We start from the raw sequence: 24831 nt of genomic DNA on the forward strand, positions 1-24831 counted from the left end.
TGAATCTTGTGCTTGAGAGTTGAATCTTGGTACTCAGTCATCAGAACTTGAATCCAGTAGAATAGCTCCTTTACTTGATATTCAGGCTTTATTCTCTGAAGCAATACGGCATGGCAGCATGGTGGATGAGACTCAGAAGAGGTAAAGAAAAAAGTAGTTGTGAAGGGAGATGCATGAATGAGACCAAGCACTGCCGACACAGATGCTCCCAGAAGAGCTGGATGTGTTCAGCATAGAACGCAGAAGTAGAAGAACTGAATACTGATTTCTCTTTTCCAAAAGAAAACCACACTCTCATATCCCCAGAAGAGTGCTGCATTTCTATCCCTGGGCTTGTTTTAAGATGACTGGAGAAATGTTTTCATCCAACACCCGAGTGTTCTGAAAGGCCATCTTGTTTAAGTTGACCCCCATTGGCATGTAGATTGGGTAATTTCCCTAGACGTGTATTGTATTAACCCCTTGCTTTAGCTCAGTGTTTTCCTTAATGGAGCGACTGGAAAATGTGCTTAAAATCAATCTCTCACATGGAGATATTTGGATATGGCCATTTCCTGTGACACTAAGGGCAGCTGGCATGTCACTATGGAAGGACAGGAGCCCTTTTATTGTGTTTACTGTTGTTTTATTCTGACAATAAGAAATGTGGCCTTTCCCAGTGTGGAAATACGCTTCTAAAATTTCCCGGTGGACAGTGTTTGCCTGTCTTTTTCTCTCAACAGCTGCTAATGGCCTTTTTGCTTGGTGGCCAATGCATCCGGTTCTGACTTCTTTGACATGTTCTTGTATTAAAGTTTTCTTTTGTTCAACTTCCTTCCCTTAGTCCTTGCATAATACTCCTTTCTGACTCATTTTATTTTTAAACAGGAGGAATGGACTTTAAATCTATTGTGCTAGGCTTGGAATTTTTTTCTTCAGTATATTTATTAGGTAGAAGCTTTCTAGTGGCTGACTTCAGAGAATTCAACCTTCTGGCGCATTAATTATTCTCCTTGTAGGTGAGGCATTTCCCCTACCCTTACTCTGGAAACTCAATTACATAACAGTTCATGAAGCTCAGCAAACTTCCAATCCCCAAGGGGGGTTAGCAGGTTTAAAAAGAATATCATTAAACCACAGCATTGGTGATTGGAAATACATACACCATTAGATCTACCCTCCCCTCAAAAGACGAGAGAGAGAGAGAGAGAGAGAGAGAGAGAGAGAGAGAGAGAGAGAGAGAGAGAGAGAATATCCATCAGAGAAAACCAGAAGTCTTCTCACTTAGCCAGAAAGATCCACCCTGGTCTACCACTCATTTTAAGCTAAGGAGGAAGTGCTGAGGCAAAGTCTTTCAACCTCTCCAAGGACCAGGAGGTTTTGTGTCTCTTATTTGTTAGCAGTAATACTTCCTCTAATAGGTGCTAGATGCAAGGTACAACAAAGCCCGGCTTGACACAGCACTGAAGAGACGAGGGAGTGTGTGGTTTTGTGGAGGACTTAAACCTTCACTTTAGAAAACTCAAAATCTGTAACCTTATCTGTGTGGACCTGACTGTGTTGGAAGGTTTTGTCAAAGCTGTCATCAGTTGCTAAGGACTTCTAAGTCAGTTAGGAAGGGCTGGGTGAGAATCTGGCTTCACTGTTTTGATTTTCTCGAATTTGCTTGAGTTTGCTCAGAAGGAGGGTTAATGTCTTCTTTTCCTACAAAAGATATTCAGTGGTAAACCCCAGTCTGAATTTTTTTTTTTTTGGTCCCTTGACTAATTCTATAAAGAACTGAAAAATGTAGAAACTGCTCCAAGAACAAACCTCAGCTGTGTTCTTAATAGGAAAGAAAAAATAAACAAAACCAACCAAACAAACAAGCCAAAGGCAAATGACTCAAGAGGAGAATGGCTTCTGCCTAGGTTCAATATTCCAGAACACCACAGCAGCACATATGTTGCTTAAGAAATGTCTTATTTGTTGCCTACTCAGGGACCTAGGTACTGCCATTGCCAGTAGATGTTTAATACTACATATAGCTATTAAATTACAATGGTAATTAGAAAAGCGGGGTTTGAGAATCCTATGATACACTCTAGTGATCACTTTGCCTCAGTCTTTCTAAGAACAGAATAAGTAGAGCTCCCAGGATTGTGGGTAAGTCTATCTGACACCTGGGGCAGTGGTGTCAGTAATGGCTCCTTTCCCCATCCTCTTAACTACAGAGCAGTTTCGTTAGGGTTAAAGTACAATACACATGACCCTACAAATCAGGAAACAAATTCTAATGCTCATACAAGAGACCAAGGTAAATAAAGGGCAGGTGTGAGCCTCATAACTCATCATGGGAATTATGCTGTACATGGGGATGACTTATTGAGTCAAATGCATGGATTATCTGTCATTGGTTCCTTATTCTGCAGAAATGAAAAGTTCAGTGGTTCAGGTGAGGAGAGTGCAGGGCAGTCAGGGCGGGGGGATGGTGAGATGTAAGACGGTGATAGAGCTGGGCACTACAGCACATGACTGCAATGCTGAAGAACTGCCATGTGTTAGGAGCTAGTCTAGATTAACGTACAATTTTCAAACCAGTCTGGGTTACAGAGTGAGTCCTAGCCTAAGAAACCTAAGAACAACCACAACAACCAAAAGATATTAACATAAAATACAATGTCCCTTTGAGTTCAAGAAGTAAGAAAAAACCTGCAAATAATTTATTGTTGCTTGTGTATAAACTGAATGTGGAGGATACAATGAATCCTATAAATGAGACCATGCTTTGTCGGGTAGCAGTTATCAATATCCCTGCTGCCTTCTGATGGCTCCTTAGATTCTGGACAGTCTGTGTTTGAACCCTGATTCTAATTAGCAGCATGGTCTTGAGTGATATATCTCCTCAAGATATCTGCCTACACCAAATAAAAGCAAAAAGAAAGAAAGAGAGGGGTGGAGAGAAAGAAAGAAAGAAAGAAAGAAAGAAAGAAAGAAAGAAAGAAAGAAAGAAAGAAAGAAAGAAAGAAAGAAAGAAAGGAAGGAAGGAAGGAAGAGGGAGAGAGAGAGAGAGAGAGAGAGAGAGAGAGAGAGAGAGAGAGAGAGAGAGAGAGAGAGAGACTGACTAAGCTCTTCCTTTAGTGTTTAAAAAATTCTATAGATGGAATATCCTAATTCAGCCAACGATTGGAGTTGCCAAATTCCTCGTCACTATTTCAAGAAAACAGAAAGTCAGAATTAGGGGGGTGGGATCTGTGCAAATCCGGGGTCCATTTGCTCTTGACTATCAAAAAACCTTAAGGGAAGAGGCTGTATACTAGTCAGTAATGAACATTAAGGATTGTTTCTTAATTTTGATTATCCACGTTATTGCATGAGTCAGCACTTTTCTAGGCTGCATGCCCTGGTGAGGTTACGCAGACTCCTGTTTCTCTTCCTTCTTAGATAAATAAATGAAGCAGCTTCTTTTTTATTTAATTCCAGTGACAAAATGTTCCCGGCTTTTGGGTTTGGCGCCAGGATACCCCCGGAGTACACGGTGAGTGAGTGGACGTAGACTCTGTAACTGGACATCCTTGCTCTCTATGTAGCTATGGATGTGCAGGGTGTGGTGGGTATGTTGTTCAAAGACCCAGTTGCAGGGTTGATTGGTTTAACTCACAATCAGTATAAGAGACTAAGAAAACAACCCCCAAAACATTTAACTCTGAGACCTCAAACAATAATTATTCAGATCTCCTTAGATATTGTCAATGTTAGTGTGTTCAGTACTTAGCCTGGGTAACAAAGGAAAATCTTACAAGCTAAAGAAAAATTTGAGGTAAATAAACTAGGACAGCTGGAAGTCAACTCACTTGTCTGGAATCTGCAGAGGATAAAGGGACAGTGGGCACACACCAGCTGCTTCACCTGTGACCTCCCACTAAGAAAGGAGGTATCTGTCTTTTAATGAGGTGACCTACTTTTTTAAGCGCCCAAGAGACCCAATGATCAGAAATAGCCTTTGAAATGTAATTTTCCATGAAATTCCAATTGATTTAATAAAACTGTCCAGATGCCAGAATATCCCATTTCTTTTATCAGATTTTAGGGGGAAGAAAATAGCAAGCCACGTGTCGTCTAACCATACGCTTAGGCACAGCTAGGCAGGAAAGTTTGTGGTGGAAGATTACAGGGTATTTGACTTTATTCGCTTATTTTTCAGAAGTAGAAGGCACTCTATTTCACCTGTGTGTACGTGAAGATCCCCCCCCCCATGCAGTGTAATTCTGTATATCAGAACGATTCTTAAATGTCAACAGCTTAGCTAGCACTTCTAGAAGCAACACCACGTCTATCAGACAGCTTAAGTTGAGTTCTTTTTATTTTATTTTTTAATTGGTGGTACAAGTAAGCGCCCATTCAACTTTAACCCTTCAGTCTGTATCCACTTGAATCTAGAAACTATTTAAGGTTACTTTTTCTGAAGCCTTTTTTTGTTTTTTCTTCTCTCTCTCTCTCTCTCTCTCTCTCTCTCTCTCTCTCTCTCTCTTTCTTTCTTTTTTAATATGTTTTACATTCCCCCCTCCTATGAGCATTTATCTGATCCTAGAAAATCTTCCTGTCACCTCAGCACCACAGGGAGCTGAGAATTCACCTTTCATCTCAGATTGATTGTATAATGGCTTAAAATGGTACTGGCTGCTTAACTCATAATGAATGTAACGCTATTTGTTTGCCAACCTTAAACCCCTAGTGCCTCCTTAATGGATTCAAGTTGTAATTCTCCTTTCTTCCTCTTTTAAAATTTTCAACGGTGTCTAGGTCTCTCATGACTTTGCAATCAACTTTAATGAAGACAACCCGGAGTGTGCAGGTAAGCCAGAACTTAAAAGAAAGCCAGTATCTAGGAACCTGACCCTGTGCACCTTTCCAGGTCCAGTTTCTCTCTACCAGTGCAGCAGATTGGTTACTAAAGCACAGAAATCAGCTCTGAACTCCCAAATAAGCCACACTGCTCCACAGGGAACTGAGAAACACATTATAAAGTAGGCCCGTGCACCCCGGAAGAGACAAAAGACTATGAGAAATTGAGCTTTCAGCAAGGTCATGGATTCCTCTAGCCAAAACAAAGTTAATCTGTTAATTAACTAAAATTAATTAATTCAGTAATTAAAATTTCATTTTAGGTTTTTTTTTTTTTTAAATGGGAGAATGGCCCATGATGAACCAAGATGAGACATTCCTCTTTCTGCTTCTCTGCTTTTTACCTGGATTTCGCAGTTTCCTCTCTGTGCAAGTTTAAGGGGAGGGGAGAAACATGGAAGTCACTTGACAATTCCAGCACATTAACAATGGTGACTTTGAACAAATACCTTCGAGGTTTTGTGCAAGGAAGAGTACAAAGACTTAACATCTCAGTCTAGACCATTTGACTTTGTTTTCTCCTGGCAGAAATTCCTGAACTATCTCACAGAGAACAATGATAATGATGATCCCGTCTGCCTTGAAGAAGTAACAAACTGAGCCAAGAGCCTTTGCGGCAGTGACATTGACGTTTATAGGGTATAAATGTCCGTACTCCTGTCTTCCTTACTGAGGGAGACATGAGCTACACCATAGTTAGTTGAGATGTAGTGAAGTATGCAGAACATTCTGCAGTTTCTTTCACGAACTTGGCATTTACTGTCTAAGACTATGACATCAGTATCATTGGCTCTGAACACAGTGCCCTCAAAGTCAGGATCTACATTATCCTGTCCCCCATCACTCAAGCCCAGTTTATTCTGGTTTAGACTCCTCTATTCTCCAGACATCCCCAGCATCGCTGAAACCCTGAGCTTCCAGGTCAAGAAAAGACAGCCAAAGATACTAAGGTGGTTTCCCACCAAAGGAGACTGAGGTACATACCCTAGTGTTTACCATCTCACACTCTCAGAGTTCAACTCCCCGATGGTTTTGAAAAGGAAATCAAACTTCCTTCTCTTAGGCAAAAGTTCGTATGCCCCTCCTAAAAAACAAAACAAAAGAAAAAAATCCAGCTTCACTTTGCTTCTCTTCCACATAGTAAAATAATCTGGTGTCTTCCTTTGGAATGACAGGAATCTGTGTTTCAGGCTGGCCTGGGTGGGTAGAGTGTTTTCAGTAAGGTTAGAAACCCGTATAAGGCAGAACGGAACAGACTTGCTCATTCAAATTGTTCACAGGTTGATTGGCAGGCCACAGAGAACAATTTCAACAGTGACTCCTGTGACTCCCTATGGTCAAAATCAAGCGCAGTGTGCTGCTTCAGCACTAAGAAGGATAGAAAGAAGAGCTAAAGCAGGGGACAGCAAAAGTAGCATGGGTAACAACAGCATCCATGTGAATAAAATGGATTTATAATGGCAATTTATTTATAATGGTCTTCTGTGAGGCAGAACTAGAACAGCACAGGCAGAAGTACCTCTCCCAGCAGAATCCCAGGCTTTTCTATTTCCTGAGTTCATGTGGCCTCAGGGTGAACACCCTTCCTTAAATGAGCAATTGACATCTCATAACACCCAGCCTATGAGTGTGCAGGTTGTGTGCACACTCGTGTGTTCTTGACACTGCTACAAGCCCTTTGGCGGGAATACAGAAATGAATGAGTAATGATCCTTGCCCTTACTGGGTATGATATCTGGAGAGATGGTCACAGGTCCGGTGACAGTTACAGGCAGTGTTTACTCTAAAATCAACAACATGATAAACAAATACATAAACAAACAAACAGACCACTAAAGCCACTAAGCACTTGCTTAGTGGTTCTTTCAGCTCAAACACCTGGATTTATATGCTGAGTCTGTAACTCACTTTCTCTGGGACTGGGGTAGTTTCTCTTAACCTCTGCTTCTTCACCCATGAAATGGGAGCAGCCTCTACCTCCTTAAACCATCGTGAGCTAATAAAAGCTTATGTGGGGTGAAGTTTATGGAAACAGTTGCTGTTGATGACCCATTGTGATCTGATTTCAGTCGGGGAGAGGAGGCAGCACTATACTGACCTAATATTCCCTTTTGTCTTGAGATCCTACTTGTGGTATGGATGCAGACTACCTGGAGAAAGTCAGTGTTGCTTTTATGTGTAAGCAAATATATTTGAACGGACCATGGAGCTGTCAATTTTTCAAATCTCACTTTAGGAATTCAAGGAGTCGTGGAAGCCTATCAGAGCTGTCTTCCCAAGCTCCAGCTTTATGGTCCTACCAACATCGCTCCCATCATTCAGAAGGTTGCCAAGTCAGCCTCAGAGGAGACAAATACCAAGGAGGCATCGGTAAGGAGAGGGTCAGGGGTTCACCCTGCCTCTTTTGACCATTTGGTCATAATGCCCATTTTAGCCTGACAGTCAAATCTAGTTTTCCTAAATGGCTTAACTTCTCTATCTTCAGTCTCTTCATCTGAGGAAAGATGAAGTTAATTAAACCCACATCTACCTCTTTGCCTGAACACAGACACACAATAGTGGGATCTACTACATTCACTGCATTGTATCATGCTCAACTCCTGGTCTTCCTGGTCTCTACACTATCATAATGCAACTAGTTGCTTAGGCTATAACCCTGAAGTAATCTGGGTTCCTTGACTTACTTTGTATCTTTTCTTCTCGTTTCCTCTTGCTGAATGTCACACAGCATTAACCAATTTGAAACCACAATAAACATTTATTATCTCTACATTTTCTGTGGACTGGAGACTAGAGCACAGCTGGTCTACATGGCCCAGGCTTAGGTCACCCAAGGTTTTCAACTAAGATACTGGTTGAAGAGTGGCCTGAAGCTGAAAGATCTGCTAATAGATGGCTTAGTTGTATGCCTGCCATGTGGTTGCTGGTTTCTGTCAGAGACCTCATTTCCTCATTGCCTGGGAGGACTACTAAAGGTTCCCATAGCATAGCAGCTAGTCCCATCCAGGTGATCCCAAAGATGACAAAGGAGCAGTACTGTGTCTCATAACTTACCACAGAAGTCTCACTCCATCATCTCATGATACCCGGCTGATTGCATGGACCATTCCAACTAAGTATGAAAAAAGAACACACAGGGACATTAACTAGGAGGTAAGAGTGGCTGGCTGCTATCTTGAAATTCTGCTAACGTCCCCTCCCCATCCAGTTGATCAGCAAGTTATGATGCTAGTCTATCTTCAAACTATATTTCATGTGTTAGCATCTCCTAATACCTTCATGACCACTGTTTATTCAGGGCCAACAGCTGTTTTCACAACCAAAGCAAGTTCTAAGTAGACTCTATACTTCATCTCTCCCCATGAAGTGTATCATGCTTCATGCAAAAGCCGGAGTGATCTTTGGAAACATAACTAAGGGGTTGGCAATGTAACTCAGTGGGCTGAGTGCTTACCTGGCATATACAAATCCCCAGACTTAATCCCTAGTACCACATAGTGTAGGTATGGTGGTGCACACGAATAATAAAATCATCACTCAGGAAGTGAAGACAGGAAAATTAGAAATGTATGCTCATCTTCAACTATATCGTCTGTTCGTCATCATGGACATTTAGCTATAAGATAGCTAACACAGATTTTTAACAATGAAACTAAAACCACATTCTTTACAAAACCAGGCAAGGGGAAACTGAGAAAGCCTGTCCTTATTCCTTTGTTCACAAGAGTACCTGTGATATCTTTGGAATTTTCTGCAGCTTAATTGTAAGAGTAGATGCTTTCAATCCTTCTAGGATACCAGGGCCTACACAAGTAAAGGGACAATATCAAAGACACACGTGGTGGATTTCGTGCTAGTCCAAGCCAACACGAGGTGATGACCATCACTAACAACTCCAGTACCAGATGAATCTGCTCTTGAAGAGACTGCAATAGTCAAAATTCAGAACCACATGTAATAAAGCAACTACAAACAAAGTACCAGATAAATAGGACCCCCTAGCAATGCAGAGAATTTACCTTTTTTCTAGCAGTTTCTCCCATTGTTGGACACTGTGGTCTAGGGTCCCTTGTTGTCACTACTAAGGGACATGAGCTTAAGCCCTTTAGATAAGCTGTGTCAGGGGATCTTGCAATAGGATTTTTCTCTTTGATATAATAGAATTCTTCTAGGGGTATAAATGCCTCTCCATAGACCTCAGGTATAGTCATAGATGATAATAGTTCACACACGAGCACTTACCTGAGCTCTCTTTGAAATGAGCTGCTATTACTGATCTATTTGGAAATTTCCATCTGGCTCAATACAGTAGTCTGTAGCTTATTAAGATTAGTACATTAAACCTGGAAGAAACGAATATTCACATTTTCTTGACTCCAAAGTGTCCTTAACTTTTGTTGTTGTGAGTTAGCATGTTTATGCTCATTCTTACTCATGCACTAGTTTTTGTAATGCCGAGGACCAAACCCAGGACTTCCCGTGCCTGACAAGTGCTTCACTAGAGCTATAATACCTCTGCCTAGAACATCTTAGCCTCCCACACTTATGCAATGATCAGGTATTTTTCTGAGACTCTGTAGAAAGTCCTCTTGGGTTTGACATGCATTTAATCTCCCTAAACCTTTTTCATCCCATCTCACAGTGGTGCTAACATAGTATGCTCATGATGGACAACATCTGCTCTCAGTTCCAGTGGCTCTTCCTGCACTGACAGGTGTGAGAGTCTTTACTCCGATCCCCATCTCAGCCCTGTGGCAGCCTCTCCACATGGAGAGGGAGCAGGGAGGCTGAAAACCAAGAGCCAGGACATCTTTCACATGCATGCTAGGAGAACCATTATACTGACCTCTAACCAGTCATCTCCTAGCAGAGATTTGCATCATCATAATCCAAAGGGAATATAGTACAAGTCCTAGATACAATGTTAAACTCTGATGTAACTACATTTATAAAGTAAAAAGAAACAAGAAGACCCATTTTATATCCTTTACTAATAAGAAACCCCCAATTAGTCAACATATTGGCACATTAGTATCTGACTCACATAAAATTGTGAATGAGAAATTTTGGAGATTTTTGTACTAAGACTTTAAAATATTTATGTATTTTACATTTAATGCACTCCGTTTGGGGTGGTGATTTATGACAAACACTGATCTTTATTTATATATTATAAGTTGATGGATGAAAAATATCATATATTAATTTGGATTGTTCTAAATTTACTTTTAAAATGTTTAATAGCTAAATTGGGTCTATTATTTATTTAAAATTCAGCTCCTCTTTTTATTCTGGCCAAATTTGAAGTGCTCAATATTTTAATGAGGTTACTAACTACTACACAAGACAGAACAGCTCTAGATTTTCAAAGGTCTACAAGCTGAAGGAGACCATATAATGATCTTGTCCCTCTCAGCTTTTGAGAAATAAAGTATCTGAGACCAAAGCATAAAAGGATATTCCAGGCATCACAGAATGAAGCATGGAATCCAGTTCTCCTGACTCCCAGTCTCCTGCCTTCTACCTATATTGAGCTTTGTAGTATTATTATTATTATTATTATTATTATTATTATTATGCTACAATTTTTTGTGGCTCCATTCATCATGACCTTAAGACTTTAAGGCTACCCTACATAGGCCTAACATGTGTCTGTTGTTGACCTGAAGCTTAGATCAGGTAAGGCAGAGCTGAGAACCTGAAAAGATACAGAGGAAACATGGGTCTTGAGGTCTCTCTAAAGGCAATGGGAAGATAGAGGACAAACAGATAGACTGAAAAGATGGGAGATTGTCTAGAAGGTAGACACTGGAAGACACAATTTCCTAAGTGTACTAGTGATGAATAATGAACAGCTTTGGTGAGGTTGTGAGCAGAGTCAGCGAACATGAAGTTGAAGTGAAGGGTAGTAGAACTGGGGAGGGACAGCCAGTGATGGTCTAGAAGTAGAACTATAACAGTCATCCAGGGCCAAAGCCAACAGTCCATTTGGAGAGTAGCCAAATCGGTAGACAAGAGTAAACAAGAAGCATCAAAGGAGCCAGAACTTTTGAGATTCCTGGAGGGTATCTACTTGGAATCTACTTTGGAGACCGTTTGTGGAAAACACCCTGTGTTGTGGAGTGTGAGTGACCAGAGAATGTTTCTTGAGACCATAGGTTTTAGTTTAAGACAGAAATTGAAATCATATGGAAAAGCTTTGTATATAGCAAAGCACAAATACGCTGTGGCTTTGTTCAGTGGGTGATAAATTTTTATTTCACATATAGAATATTGTTTTATTAGTAAAATTATCATCTTTGTACATATTCCTTATGGAAATGCTGTGATATACAGAATATGCTTCAAAAATCATATGAAGTAGGTGGGTAACTAAAGCAGGGTTTTCCATATGTTGATAATTGCTAATACCTAGTAATGACCCCACAGAGGTGCCCAGGCTATTTTGGTTTTTCACTGGAATTTTCTTAATAAAAAGTTGAAGAAATAAGCAAGAATATCTATTGTCCCTGCTGCTATGGTTCCTCTGCAAGGAGGCCACTTAGATATAGGTATCTAACTGATACTGTCTTGTTATTTTCTCTCCCACCTGTCATCTGACTCCTGACTCCAGCAATACTTCATCCTGCTGATCCTGACAGATGGTGTCATCACAGACATGGCTGACACTCGGGAGGCTATCGTCCATGCCTCCCACCTCCCCATGTCAGTCATCATCGTGGGAGTGGGGAACGCCGACTTCAGTGACATGCAGATGCTGGACGGTGATGATGGAATTCTAAGGTCACCCAAGGGAGAGCCTGTCCTTCGAGACATCGTCCAGTTTGTGCCATTCCGGAACTTCAAACATGTATGCATAGACATCATGGGGCACCCTCACGTCTCCCACATGTCCGTCAATGTTGGCAGTGACCTGTTACTCTTAAAATAGCATTAGCAGCCCTTGTTTAGGCTGAACAAATCCTATAGGAAAGATATACAGATCATAACTATTTGGGGAAGAAAGCATATATTGAGTTACAAATATAGTCATAGTAAATATAGTTGCCAAAAATTTTTAAATGCTTGCCTTTGCTCATGAAGTTTAAGATTTTTGTTCCTTCGGGGGTGTCATAAATAGTTGGGCAGCTTATTGATTACTCAAGGATACCTGGGAAAGGAGCCCTGCCAGCAGAAGATTATCTCTGCTTGGCAGAAGTTGTGAGCGAAATGATAGACACTTAAGCCAGCTCAGGATAGTGACCACCGTTGGCAATGTAGTCTGCTCACTCAGGAGCAAGGTGATCGAGCTAGTACAAATGAATATGAAAGGAGTTTAGGATGGCCAGTGATGGGAGAAAATGCTGAAATAATCTCATCAAAGCAGACTGGTTCATGACCAAAAACATACAAACCCACAATCTTTAAATCACTTCTCTGCTGGACAAAAGTCACCTGTATTCTATTGGTCTGTACAGTCCTGAGCCATTATCCATAGTAAACAGTGAAGCAGAGTTGTGCTTCCTGATTGGCTAGAGCAAGCAAACACTCTAGATAATTCTCTAGTATGATATTGAGATGATTCTCATAACACTCTTCCAATTTGGGGATAATTACTAAGTCCATAGAGTCAAAAGTAGATTAAAAGTTCCACAGACCCCACCCCAAAATTAGTTGTGATAGCCAACATTAAGACTTTCTTGGGTCCATACACAGCCCTTTCAGAGATGCTGAGGATATGTCTGGGAGACACTGAAGTACAGTAGGTAGGCATGTAGAGGCTCCTGTATCCTTTAGTTTGCAGGCCCTTGTAAGCACCATCAAACGACAGAGCACATCCCTAGCCCTTGCTCTCCATTAAAGCCCTGGATTCTCTTCTGCTGCTGCTGCTGCTGCTGCCACCGTTGCGGGTAGAGAGGGCTTGTCTAAGCATGAGCTCCTAGCAGAAGGAAATATGCAAGTCTTCAGTGTCCTTTGCTGTGTCTCCTTGGTACAGGTTACCATGAATGTACAAATGCACGTGTCCCTTCTGGAAACAGACCTGTTAGCGTCTATGGCAGCCCCTCCCTATGTGTGGCTCCATTGCCCTTGAGGTACAAGAGGGGGAGGCATGGGGCCATGCAACTCAATGCAGGCTTTCCCACAGTGTCCTGTAAGCCTGTGCAGACTCTCTCCACTAGATGCACACTTGGAAAAGCCATTCTGCTCCAGAGATTCTCGCTCAAATGGATTTCCAACATTCTCTACAGCCAACTTACCAGTTGTACTCAAGCACATCAAATCCAATTTGGACTCACCCTGGGACCCCAGCCACACTTCTCAGCAACAGAGCTATTCTCTGTTGCCCTATTTTCTGTGTGTACTCTCCAGGCATGGCTGCCTGTACCTCTGCCTTTCTGTGACAGGCTTTGCAGTGTCATTCAGAACTAGCATCAGGCAAACAGCCTCAGCTGAACCCTAGATTCTATGACCTGTCCAACCTCTAAGGGAAGAGACTATACACTCCAGGGCTCCCCAAATCTCTTCCTCACCATATTGCCACATGATCACTATTCTCTTTTTAAAGAGGGCCTCAGTGTAATTAAAATCATTAAGCAAGCAGGAAATCAATCCCCTGCTGCAGAGCTGAGTGTAGAGGGCATTTTCAAGTGGCAGTGGAAGCTGATCTCACCACGAGATCTAAGGTCAGTGCTGTAGGAAAGAATAACTGCCCAGCATCCCAGCTTCCACTTTCTCATGGAGAGGGTTTCTAAAAAAGGTATCTGAGGCTAGTCCAAGGTTTCAAGTTGTCTGCTACAGACAGCAAAGTATAGTGCCAGAAAGGCCTAGCATTGTCCACATAGAAGGGTGTACTGGGGCTGGCTCAATCTGCCACAGCTTTGTCACATGACATTCTGCTTCTAACAGACATGTCATGTGACATTCTTTCACCCTTAGGGTAGAGGGAAGGCTGTTCTCACAGAGTGTACTGGTCTTCTGTCAGCCAGGACAAATAAAAATAGATACATCACTACCAAATTAGCATTTAAAACTAGCTACCACGCTCCCCAACGTATCCACACAAGAGCAATGCCATCGAGCCATGAAAGGTGCTGACTTCTACTAAAACACCTTCTAAGCCTCAAATTCATGGAGTATTTACTGTACAAAGCACACACCACACACACTGGTTCCTCATCCAGTGTGGCTTCCAAGGACAGACCTGACTGGGGCAGCAAAAGAAAAGGCAGACACACAGACACACAGACACACAGACACACAGACACACAGACACACAGAAGAGCTGTGTGGTGGGTTGGACTTGTCTCTCTGGTGACAGCTACAGAACCCTGGGAGAAGCTGAACTAAGGAGGCAGGCTTACCTAATTGAGGTAGGAGCAGCCTTTGTGGGGGGCCAGGCTTTCAGGCTGTAAACATGGTGTTAGGAGCTATGGTGGGCATTTTCTCTACACACTATTGGCATCTTCATTTATACCTGAGGAAGGCGTTGGCATCCCTCTGAGCCTTGCTCCGGGAAGGCTGTTGCCATTCCCATGGGGCTGAAGCACTGAGGTTCTTTACATAGCCACACCCATATCAACAATGCACATTGACTCAGGACTTCACCCACTCAGGTTCCTCTGCTCTGCACCCACTGGGAAACCAGTCAGCTAAGAAAGCATGAGTCCAGGCTTTGTAGAATTTTCTGAGACTTGCAAAAAATCTATATGCTAAGCAGCCCATGGGTGGATAATAACCTACAGTTAGTCCCAGTGTGTGTGTGTGTGTGTGTGTGTGTGTGTGTGTATGTAGTATATGTATGTGTGTGTGTGTGTGTGTGTGTATTATGTTTGTGTGCATATGTGCATGTGTGTGTAGGTAGGTATGTACATGTCTCTGGAGGCCAGGCTACATGTAGCTGATGTGACCTGCAAGTCACAGGTCCTACACTCCTGAAATGACTTCAGAGCAGAGACAGAACCCTCCTCCCACCCCTGCCAGCCAACAACTTCCAGTTTAAGCTAGGCATTGGCAAAAAATGACAGGAACTGAAGGGAGACTGGAAACAAAAGAATTGTCCCATGGGAGAACTGCCCCAAGCAGATCAAGGACATGGTGCCCATCTCATACTCTGTGCTGTGCATTTGCAGTCTCCCTGGGGTGACACCGGCAGAGTGACAGGAGAATTCTCACCTACCTTATCTTCCTGGGTTTCAAATTAGATTTTGAAAAACATTTCATTATTCAAACTAATCTACTCAGAATTCAATAGCCATAAATAAAAGGGGGTGAGGAGCTGATATTTCACACATACCAGTAACCCCTGAGTTGCCTTTCTTTTGTTGTTCTGCGTGGTAACATGATGAATTAAAGTGCACCGGGACAGGCTCTGAACTATGTGGCTCTAGGCAAATAGCTTAACCTCTCAGTGACACAGACTTTTAGTAATATGAGGCAAACACTACAGATGCATTAGATGGTAGAAGGTGGTGACTGTACAATGTCTGATCCATGGAAGTGGTTAGTGTCTACTGCCCATACTGCTGCTACCCAACTGACTTCATGGATTTGGCTCTTTTCCATCTAACTTATGTTCCTACGACTATATCCCTGTACCAGCACAGATACACACGGGGCTCCCTTAGGACCAGAGCTCTCCAGTGAGCTAGCTACTAACCACAAGTGGATCTTTCCATTTAGAGTCACTAAAATTGAAGCTGGAGAAATGACACAGTCTAGAAAGTGCTTGCTGTGCAAACACTAGGACCTAGTTCAGTCTCTGGCATTCACATACATGTATTTGGGGCAGAGCACACAGGGTTGGGAAGCTCATCCCTGGAGAAAACTGTCCCTCTTAACAGCCATTAATGTCCAGTAGTCTTTCATCTAGGGACAGGACCTTCTGAGATTACACCTATCCACAGTGACATGTCAACTGATGTTGTTTATCGGCTCTTGTTTAGGCAACTATATTGTTGAGATTTAAGGAGTACAGCTCCCCTCTCATATATGAAAGGGACTATCTCAGCAGATCCCCTGGTCCTCTGGCTCTTATAATCTGTCCAACCCCTCTTCTGAGACATCCCCTGAAAGCTGGGTGTAGGGATTGTGTGTGATTACATCAACTGGGGCTGCCCACTGACTGTTCTTTGCACCTTGACCAGTTATGACTAGAAAGCAACTGTCACCGAAGGCTACAGGAAGAAATGTCTTTGATGAGGAGTGAGCAAACTTATTCTTTTGTAACTAAATGTTAGCCATGGTTGCTCAGACCACTCCTTTCTTGGTTGATTCCAAGGGTGGAAATCAGTACTTTATGGTCTCCTTTGATGGGTCTTCATGAAAATAAAAGGGCTGTCTGTTTCCAAGAATTATTGTTCTCATTGAAGGGAAAAAAAGAAGAGGGAAAGGAAAACAGAGATAACTAGGTTTGTTCCTTTTAAACAGGAAGTAAGGAGTTATAAAATTCATCTAGGAAATTTCCACTTACATCTCATAGGACAAATTGGGCCGTGTGGCAATCTCTAGATGTAGAAAATGCTGGGAAACCAAGTTGGGTTTTGGCCTTCTAACTTTTGTAAGCAGGGAGAGGTTAGAGATGAAGTCTGTTCCTGCCTCTATGCATACATGAACATCAGAAACTGAAGCTCTTTGTGATGATGCTTCTGGACTTCTCAGCTATCAATTTGTTTTTTAGTGTGTGTTTGTTTTTCTTACTCCATTATGAGACAGCAGGACTTCTGTTTCCTTTTTATTTTGCTTCTGAGATCAGAAGCAAAATGGTTTAAGAAAGAGAAGATTAGAAGCACAGTGTGCTGGCCCTTGGGCTAGCTCTCCTTTCTTGGCAATCTCAAATATTTGTTAACTGGTCACCCTGTCAACCTTCCAATTCCTTCAATAGCTAAGATGGGGGCTCAGACGATTAAAACAGATTGCCCAGGGGTTACAAAGTCAATACTAAGGGTCAGACCCAAGAGTCAGGTCAGCTGTCTATGATCCCTGAGTCCACTATGCTCTTAAACCATTCTCTGCTGCAGGATCAGTACTACAGGACCATTCAAGATCCTCACCTCAATCTCATTTTCTAACTGAATGACTACCCAAACCAAGTCCCTACCTCCACTACCACAACCACCACCACTACCACAATCCATCCACCTCCCACCACCACCCCGACACAGGAGCATGCATTCTTTCTTCAGATGCATTTCTTCATCAGATGTTTGCTGTCTCTAGAATCCTCAAATCCCACTCCCCTCGCCCCCAAATTTTAAATATGTGCCCAAGTTAAATATTGGAGGCATGCTGTCATTTCTTCTGGGATGACTTGGTCTCACAGTGTTTGTGACTTTCTGTAACAGCACATCTCAGATTTCAACAGGAATCACCAGAGCATTGTGTTAGAAATACAGATCCCCATTCAGAGCATCTGCACTGTTGGGAAGTATCTGTCTGATGTGATATCATCGCTGGTGGGCAGCGTTTACAGCCTGGTACCTCAAAGACGGGTTGAACTTGGCCATGACGAGTCACCTTCACATGACTCTTACTGGTTCCAGAGTTCCACCGCTTCTGGCATAGCAACCGGAACATAAGTATCTAAAATTGAATGCAAAATTTAAAACAAAGCAAAATCCTGCAGAACAGTCCATCCTCAGATGTGAGTTTACATTTGCAGATACAGAGCGTGAACACGGAGTGGGTGATGGTTGGATGGCTGAGGGAACGATCGAGACTGTCCCACTCAAGGCAGGGCTCAGATTTTTGCATTAGAGTCTGTGTCCGCTTCAGGTGACTGTTGTCTCTTCTTCCCTGCAGGCGTCGCCAGCTGCCCTTGCAAAGAGTGTGTTGGCCGAAGTCCCAAATCAAGTCGTGGACTATTACAATGGTAAAGGGATTAAACCAAAGTGTTCATCGGAAGTGTATGAATCGTCCCGGACACTGGCACCGTGAACGCCACACTCTTACAGAATTCTGAAGCACTGTTTATTCTATCCTTGTACTTTAAAATAACAACAAAAACAATAATATACATTTAAAGATAGCACGTTTTGATGGTTTTTAACTAACTGACATTTTTTTTGCATGTGTACCCCCAAGGTCTGGATCTGTTAAGCCCTTGTATTGTTAAAGACTTTTTACAATGAAATACAGCTATAACATACTCTTTACAGCATGTCGCCTTGAAATTAAAATGGCATATGTATCCATTTTTATACCGGTTTGTTGAAATTTTGCTAAATTTCTTATTATCTTTACACTGTAAAGCATTTTGAAACATTTCTTGAATGTTGATAGCCAAAACGTATATTTGGCTTAATCTCCTATAGGATGAGAGACTTTTCAAAATGGCAGATGCATGGACTGTATTTTGCATGTTTAAAATAATTATAATAAAAATAACCTTACACTGTTTTTCCAGTTGTTATCTATAATCTCTCCCTGCTGAGAATGGTCTCTCTCTACTAAATAAATTTATGTACCTAGAGGTAGTCTTTTGTGAAGCGGGCCTGGGTCATTTATCCCAGAACCCATCTTTACACACTCCCATAGACAAAAATTCTGCAAGAATCTTCTTCTAATGAAGCTTTCTAATGCAGGGCCTGAGGTTCTGCACTTCTTATGTGGTCCTCAGTGATGCTAATGCATTCCTTGCACTGCACAAGGACTAATGAGGTTCTGAACTTGAGGCTTTTGCCACAGAGCTCATGCCAAACAAAGCAGCTCCTAGCCTGCTTGTTCATGCCACCTCTTGTGCCCCCAGTAGTTTAGAGGGCCAGTCTCTCTCTGAGATGAGACTAGAAGGTAAGGAGATTGATTCCAGAAGCCGTCCACCCCACATCAGCCTGCTTTACAGCCCTGCCACTTCCTCTTCGGGACTGAGGAGCACTCCTTTCAGCTTGCTCCTGCTTGGCTAAAAGAGGCACCACAGCTCCCTGCATGGGTGGTTCCATTTTTATGTCAGTTCCTAGAAATTATTTCCCAAGATTCCTCCCGTGGATCTTGAGTGGAATCTTATTCATTCCAAATAGCTGCCCAGGTTTCCATTCTAATTGCTCGGTCTTTGAGCTCACTGTTGGGGGCTTCTTTTGGCCTCTTTTGTATCCTGACTAACTAATACTGCTAACGTCCACAAGCAGAAATGCCCTGAATCAGGTAGGGTGGGGATATTTTGTCTGAATCTAAGGAAGTCTTAAACCAAAACAATGACCTCTTCTCATCCTTTCTTGGAGAAATGGACAAATGTTTTATAAGCTATCAAAGGCACAAAATGTAACTTATTTTTGGTCAGAAAAATAGTGAAATGTATCCAAAGTAAAAGAATTCTGTTGTTGGGGTAGGTTTTGGTTCTGTTTGTTTTTTTAGGGGAAACAATAATAATTAAACAAATAAAATGTCTTGTACAATTTCCAGAGCTAGAATTATAGACTATCTTGCAAATACATGTCAACCAAATGCATAACATTTTGGGAATGATGGTTTAAAAAAATGTACGACAGAAAAAAAAAGTCACAACTGTTTAGATTGTATTGTTTTCTGAATAAATTGGGTACTTACAGAATCTTTTTTTTCTAAGAGTTGTAGTCTTGTTCCTCTTTTTGAAGCAATTCCCTGCCAGTGAGGTGTGTATGTCACATGCTTAAGGGGACATCAGGGGACAGTGGTGCTTCATCATTGCTTCTAACTTGAAATAATTAAGCTCTATATAACAGAAATACCTAATGACTGTTTCTAACCCCATGCCAGTGTATGAACATCTGTGTCTATGAACCTGGAATGTAGGAAGTACTCAGTAGATGCTTAGTCAATACAGAGGTGAACAATAAAACGAGTGAAAAAGCAATTAGACTTATCAATGTAGCCTCTGATCTATATCTGACCTGAGATAGATTTAACAGGTGGGTTGAGTGTTTGTGACTGTCCTTAAGTGCCATGACAATGGTATCCCATGCCATCCTCCTATATCTGCTGGGATATCTTCACTCAGTGTAGACTCCCTGGGATGTTGAATTAGAAAGGACAGAGTCCAATTTGCCTAGCAGACATTTAGGCAGTTTACTTCTCTTTTCATAGCCAGACTCAAGTTCAGCCCCTGACCCAAATAGTAAGCATAGTACTCAACGGTCATTTAAGGGTATTTTACCCCAGATTTCTAGAATTAAGCTACCCACAGTAGCATAATTAAAGAGTTCTCTGTTCTTATAAGGACACTAATCCCCCCACAAGAATGTTTTCCTCATTACCCAGTCATCTCACAGAGTGTCCACCTGCTAATAGCATCACAGTGGGCACCAGGTCTTTCATATGTGAACTGTGGAAGGGCACAACCATTGTCAGTAACAAGAGGTGACTGGGACAGCATTCTAAGTTCTTGTTGTGTACGTGCTCACTTAATCTCACTGGCGATCATAGTATCAGGCTCTCTATGAGGAGTGGAAATTGGATTTTACCTACCCTGCCACCCATCTCCCAGGACAGGCTTCTCAGTACATACCTTCTAAATAGAGAACTCACAGGTACACCCTCTACTGAAACTGGGTGGGACAGAGTCAGCTCTTCAGGCCTTGGTAGCAATTTGGCTAAATCTCATCTGCTGGAATGAGTACATAGAGGAGTCTGGGGAGCTAAGCCCTCCATCCTGTAATCCAACTACCATTCTCTTCCGTAAAACTACTCCAAATCAGATATAAAAGCCAGACACCATTGATGTCTTTGGTTCCCTTCATTAACCTTAGATATTGAAAGCTGTCTCCTTTTTTTATGACCAGTTTTAGCAGGCAAAATGAAACAAAAAAGATACATGTATGTGTATTTCATATAAGTAACATATGAACATATTTTAAACACACATGCAGACACACACACGTACTTGGGGATGGGAGGGGAAAATGGTCAAATCTAAGGGGTCATCACATGACTCCAAAGAAGCATGACATCCACAACATGTATACAGCCAGAACAGAAAGGGCACCTGTTTAATACTTGAAGGTTCTTTAGTAATTTATTTGGCAGAAGGAAAGCTAGCCCCATGTCTCTGCTCTTGTCAGCTAAGCAAGTTGATATCAATCGAAACAGCTTTTGCTCTAAGTTGACCCCCACCCCTTTTTAACTGAAATCAGCTGGCTTCTGGAAGGGACATGCTTCTGACTACCCAGAATGGAAGCTTTGGCTTTAAGAAAAATGTGGAAATTAAGGATTTCCATCAACTGTGTGAAATAAATAGAGTCAAAGGAAGAAGTCTAGGAAAGACGAGAAAGACATGTACTGCTGGCCAAAGTGAGGAAGAACAGCTCCCTCTGAATTCAGTGTCCATGTGGTTTTCAGAATAGCCTGCTCTAAAACATCAAAACAAGGCAAAACTGTTCCCTTGATTGACAGGCAGAAGCACATTGATGAAAAATTTTAGTGAAATGAGATCAAAAAAAGAATGAGCAAAAACTCAGGAAAACAAAGTTTGGGGAAAAAATAGCTTAAACAGAGGAATGCTGTCACCAGCCTGAAAATGTTCATGGCTTCCTTAGCGAAGCCAGAATTTGAATGGATACTCTGGATCCTGAACCCAAATTCATGTGGAAATCTCCATCTCTACCCTCTTGCACTATACTCATTCATGGTTATATTAATAGCAGATCCTTAGGAAATCTGTAAGAGAGTGGGTTAAACTGCTTGTCATGCATCAAAGCCCGAGTTCAAATCCACAGAACCTAATTAAAGTCAGAAATGACAGCTTGTGTCTGTAATCACGACACTTCTATTGTGACATGGGAGGTGCAGACAAGATAATCCTGGGAGCGCACAGCTATCCTGCTGTACACATCAGCAAACCCTGGAAGACTGCCTCTAAGTAGAAGATGAAGCCTGACATCCAAAATTGTCTCCAACATTATGTGCACATACCTGCATTCATAGATTCAAACATACAAACATACACATGCACATGTCAAACACACACATAGAGACCTTTGCCCCTAATTTGGGAACATCTCTCTCATCTGAGGATGCCATCTTCCTTTCGTGGGATCTTCTCTTGCATGGGAGCAGTAGATCCTCAGGACACTACCAGCTCGTCCTTCCATCTAATCACTAAGGATACTGTATAGACTAGATACATGTATGGATGCTTCAGGGATATAAGCAAGCCTGTGAGTAATGCAGGACCTCAAGAGCAGAGAGTAGGAATGGAGGGTCATGGGAGAGCATGTGTCCAGAAAAGGGCAGCCACAACTCAGGGGACCAAGCAAAGATGTGGATCCAGTACAGACTGTCCATCCATCTTTTCAGCAAAATTGAAAATTCCGTGGTGTTGCATAAAACCTTTTAATATTACATATTGAAAACAGGACAGGAGTCAAATAAAGCGAGTCAAATGAGAAATAACTCTAGGTGTAAGTTGACTCTGGGGACTAGTATGGCAACAAGGGGTCATCTGGTCTCCTCCCCACCGGGTCTCATGACTCTTGAAGACTATAGAAGAAGTCTTGAAGAAGACTATAGACTCTTAGTTTTCTTTTCTGAGTTTGTGTCTCTTGATATTTGTATTAGCAATTGAAACTGGAAGTCAAGCATGGTGGTGGCCACCTGTAACGCCAGCAGTCAAGAGACAGACCCATGAAGCCTATCTAGCAAGTTGGAGGCCAATCTGAGCTACAAGAGAACCCTGTGTCAAAAGAAGGGGGAAGTTAAAACTGAACATGTAATAAGTAACAGTAGTCAACGCTTTAGATCTTATCAGCAATAAACATTTAAGAGATCGGAGAGATAGGTCAGTGGTTAAAGAATAAAGCAAGGACCATGTAAGTTTGAGGACCAGATCCCCAGAACAAATATCAATGCCAGGTGGATATGGAGCCTCACCTATATATCTACTCTCTGAAAGTGGAGCTAAAGGAATCCCAGAGCAGGCTGGCTAGTGAGACTAGCCATATTGGGTTTGATAGAGAAACCTGTCTCAAAGAACAGGATGGAAGGACTGTCAAGAATGATACCTAGCACCAACCTCAGCTTTCCACATGCATGTTCACACACGTGTTGTGAGTAACCCCAAATGCACACATGCCCACACACATGCAAAACATACACACACACATACACACACACACACAAATGGAAAAAAAAGAGATATAATTTTATTTTAAAACTATTTTCAAAGGATAAAAAGAATAATACTGATAGGCTTCTAATTTTGCAAATCTTCAGTGTTTTTCTTATTTCTATTCTGTATTCAACCTCTTGCTGGTTTTTTGTTTGTTTTATATTTATAAGCACATAATAGTGGAACTTTTTTATGTGGTACAGGGAGATGTTTCAATATATTGCACTATGATTAAATCATGACAATTCCTGTGCCAGGAAGCATTGGTGAACCCCAAAGGACCACCAAGGAGCCATTTCCAATTTAATTGCATTAGGGTCTCTTTATTATAAGCTCGGGCTTGGGCTCTCCTCCAACCCCACCTTGACACAGCAGGACAGGAAGGGAAGGCAGAGCAGCCTCGAACCTTCAGCAGGACAAGGTTTTATAGGGAATCAGAGTGAGAGGGTGTCCAGTCTGGCAAGTATCTAGCTGAGTGTCTATTGTAAGGCAACAGGTGGGTGCTCTGAAGCAAGACTATGAATAGTCACAAATATCAGTCTCAAAGTACATCTGAAACAATCAGACTAATCTTTGATTAATCATTGCTAGAAAGTAGCCAGGGAGTAACTCTGGGGTATGGGCCAAGGACAAGCCGTGGGGTCCTTCCTGGTACTTGGGTTTAGCAGGTCAAGTTCTCAGACATTTTTTTTTTCTTTAAGATGGAGGCCAGTCTCAAGATGGAGTAGGTTTGATCTCTCACAATGAACATACCCATCACTTTCAATGTTTATTCTGTACTGGAATAATTCAATCAAAAACATTACATTCTGTATAGCTCTGGCTGTCCTGGAACTCACTCTGTAGACCAGGCTGGCCTCGAACTCAGAAATCCTCCTGCCTCTGCCTCCCAAGTGCTGGGATTAAAGGCGTGCACCACCACCGCCCGGATACATTCTGTTTTTGATATAAGATAGAGGAACCCGGAGGACATTATGCTAATTGACATAAGCCAGGCACAGAATGACAAGGGCTACATGATCTCAATGACTGAGGAGTCTAACACAGGTGGTCTCTCAGAGGGAAAGACTAGAACGTGAATACCAGAAGCTGGGGCTGTAGAGAGGTATGACAGACAGGATAGTTAGCTAGAGAAATGATGTTCTGGGTAAAGTCAAGCACTGAAAGTCATAAACTACCTGTGTTTCAGGGTTTCTAGTGCTGTAACAGAACACCATGACCAGAAGCCACTTGGAAAGGAACGGGTTTATTTCAGATTATAACCCTCAAGTCACACTCATAACTGAGAGAAGTTGATGTAGAAACTTCTGGCAGGAACCTAGAGGCAAGAACTGAGGTAGAGACCATGGAGGAATACTGTTTTCTGGCTTGTTCTCTATGGCATCTCTCCAGGGGTGGCACTGTCCCCATGCCTGCTCATATCAGTCATCAACTGAGAAAATGCCCCTAAAGACTGCCGGAAAGATAGGCCAATCTGATGGAGGCAATTTCTTAACTGACGTTTCAATTTTTAGCTTTTGGTTGTAATCAATCACAATATTTTTTCATCTCACTGAAAGTCAACACACTGTAGGGCTGTAAAGGAAGAACACGAGATCATAGTAATAAAATTTACCTGGCATTTGTCAATCGCTTCTTTGCTTATAAAGGATTTTGTAATGCCGTGGATCGGTCATTTAGAAAATGTTAGTCTGTGCAGATGTATCAAATAGTCTAAATGCTTACACAGTTGATTTAACATCAAAACATCACATCATCTACTGCTGGATAATATCACTTGATCTCATCAAGAAAGTATTGAGAATCTGTCAAATATTGGCAGTACATTTAATTTTTTTAAAATCCTACTCCTTGCTAGAAAGCTCAAATGTTATCGTTGGCAATAAACCCTGTCAGATGTTCTTGGAGTGACAGGC

At 41.9% G+C, this 24831-nt stretch overlaps 1 protein-coding gene across 2 annotated transcripts in view; it reads left to right on the top strand.

Moving 5' to 3' along the window:
• Cpne4 (copine 4) overlaps positions 1-19384 on the top strand; it is a 459807-nt gene extending 440423 nt beyond the window's left edge. For both annotated transcript variants that reach the window (XM_028756686.1, XM_028756687.1), the window contains exons 12-16: positions 3442-3496; positions 4762-4813; positions 7100-7233; positions 11477-11713; positions 17641-19384. In XM_028756686.1, coding sequence (XP_028612519.1) covers positions 3442-3496; positions 4762-4813; positions 7100-7233; positions 11477-11713; positions 17641-17775 — 613 coding nt within the window. In that variant the 3' untranslated portion in view covers positions 17776-19384. The remainder of the gene's footprint in view (positions 1-3441; positions 3497-4761; positions 4814-7099; positions 7234-11476; positions 11714-17640) is intronic.
• The last annotated feature ends 5447 nt before the right edge of the window (positions 19385-24831 follow it).

This window comes from Grammomys surdaster, unplaced genomic scaffold, assembly GCF_004785775.1.
Source record: "Grammomys surdaster isolate TR1022 unplaced genomic scaffold, NIH_TR_1.0 126131, whole genome shotgun sequence".
NCBI lineage: Eukaryota > Metazoa > Chordata > Mammalia > Rodentia > Muridae > Grammomys > Grammomys surdaster.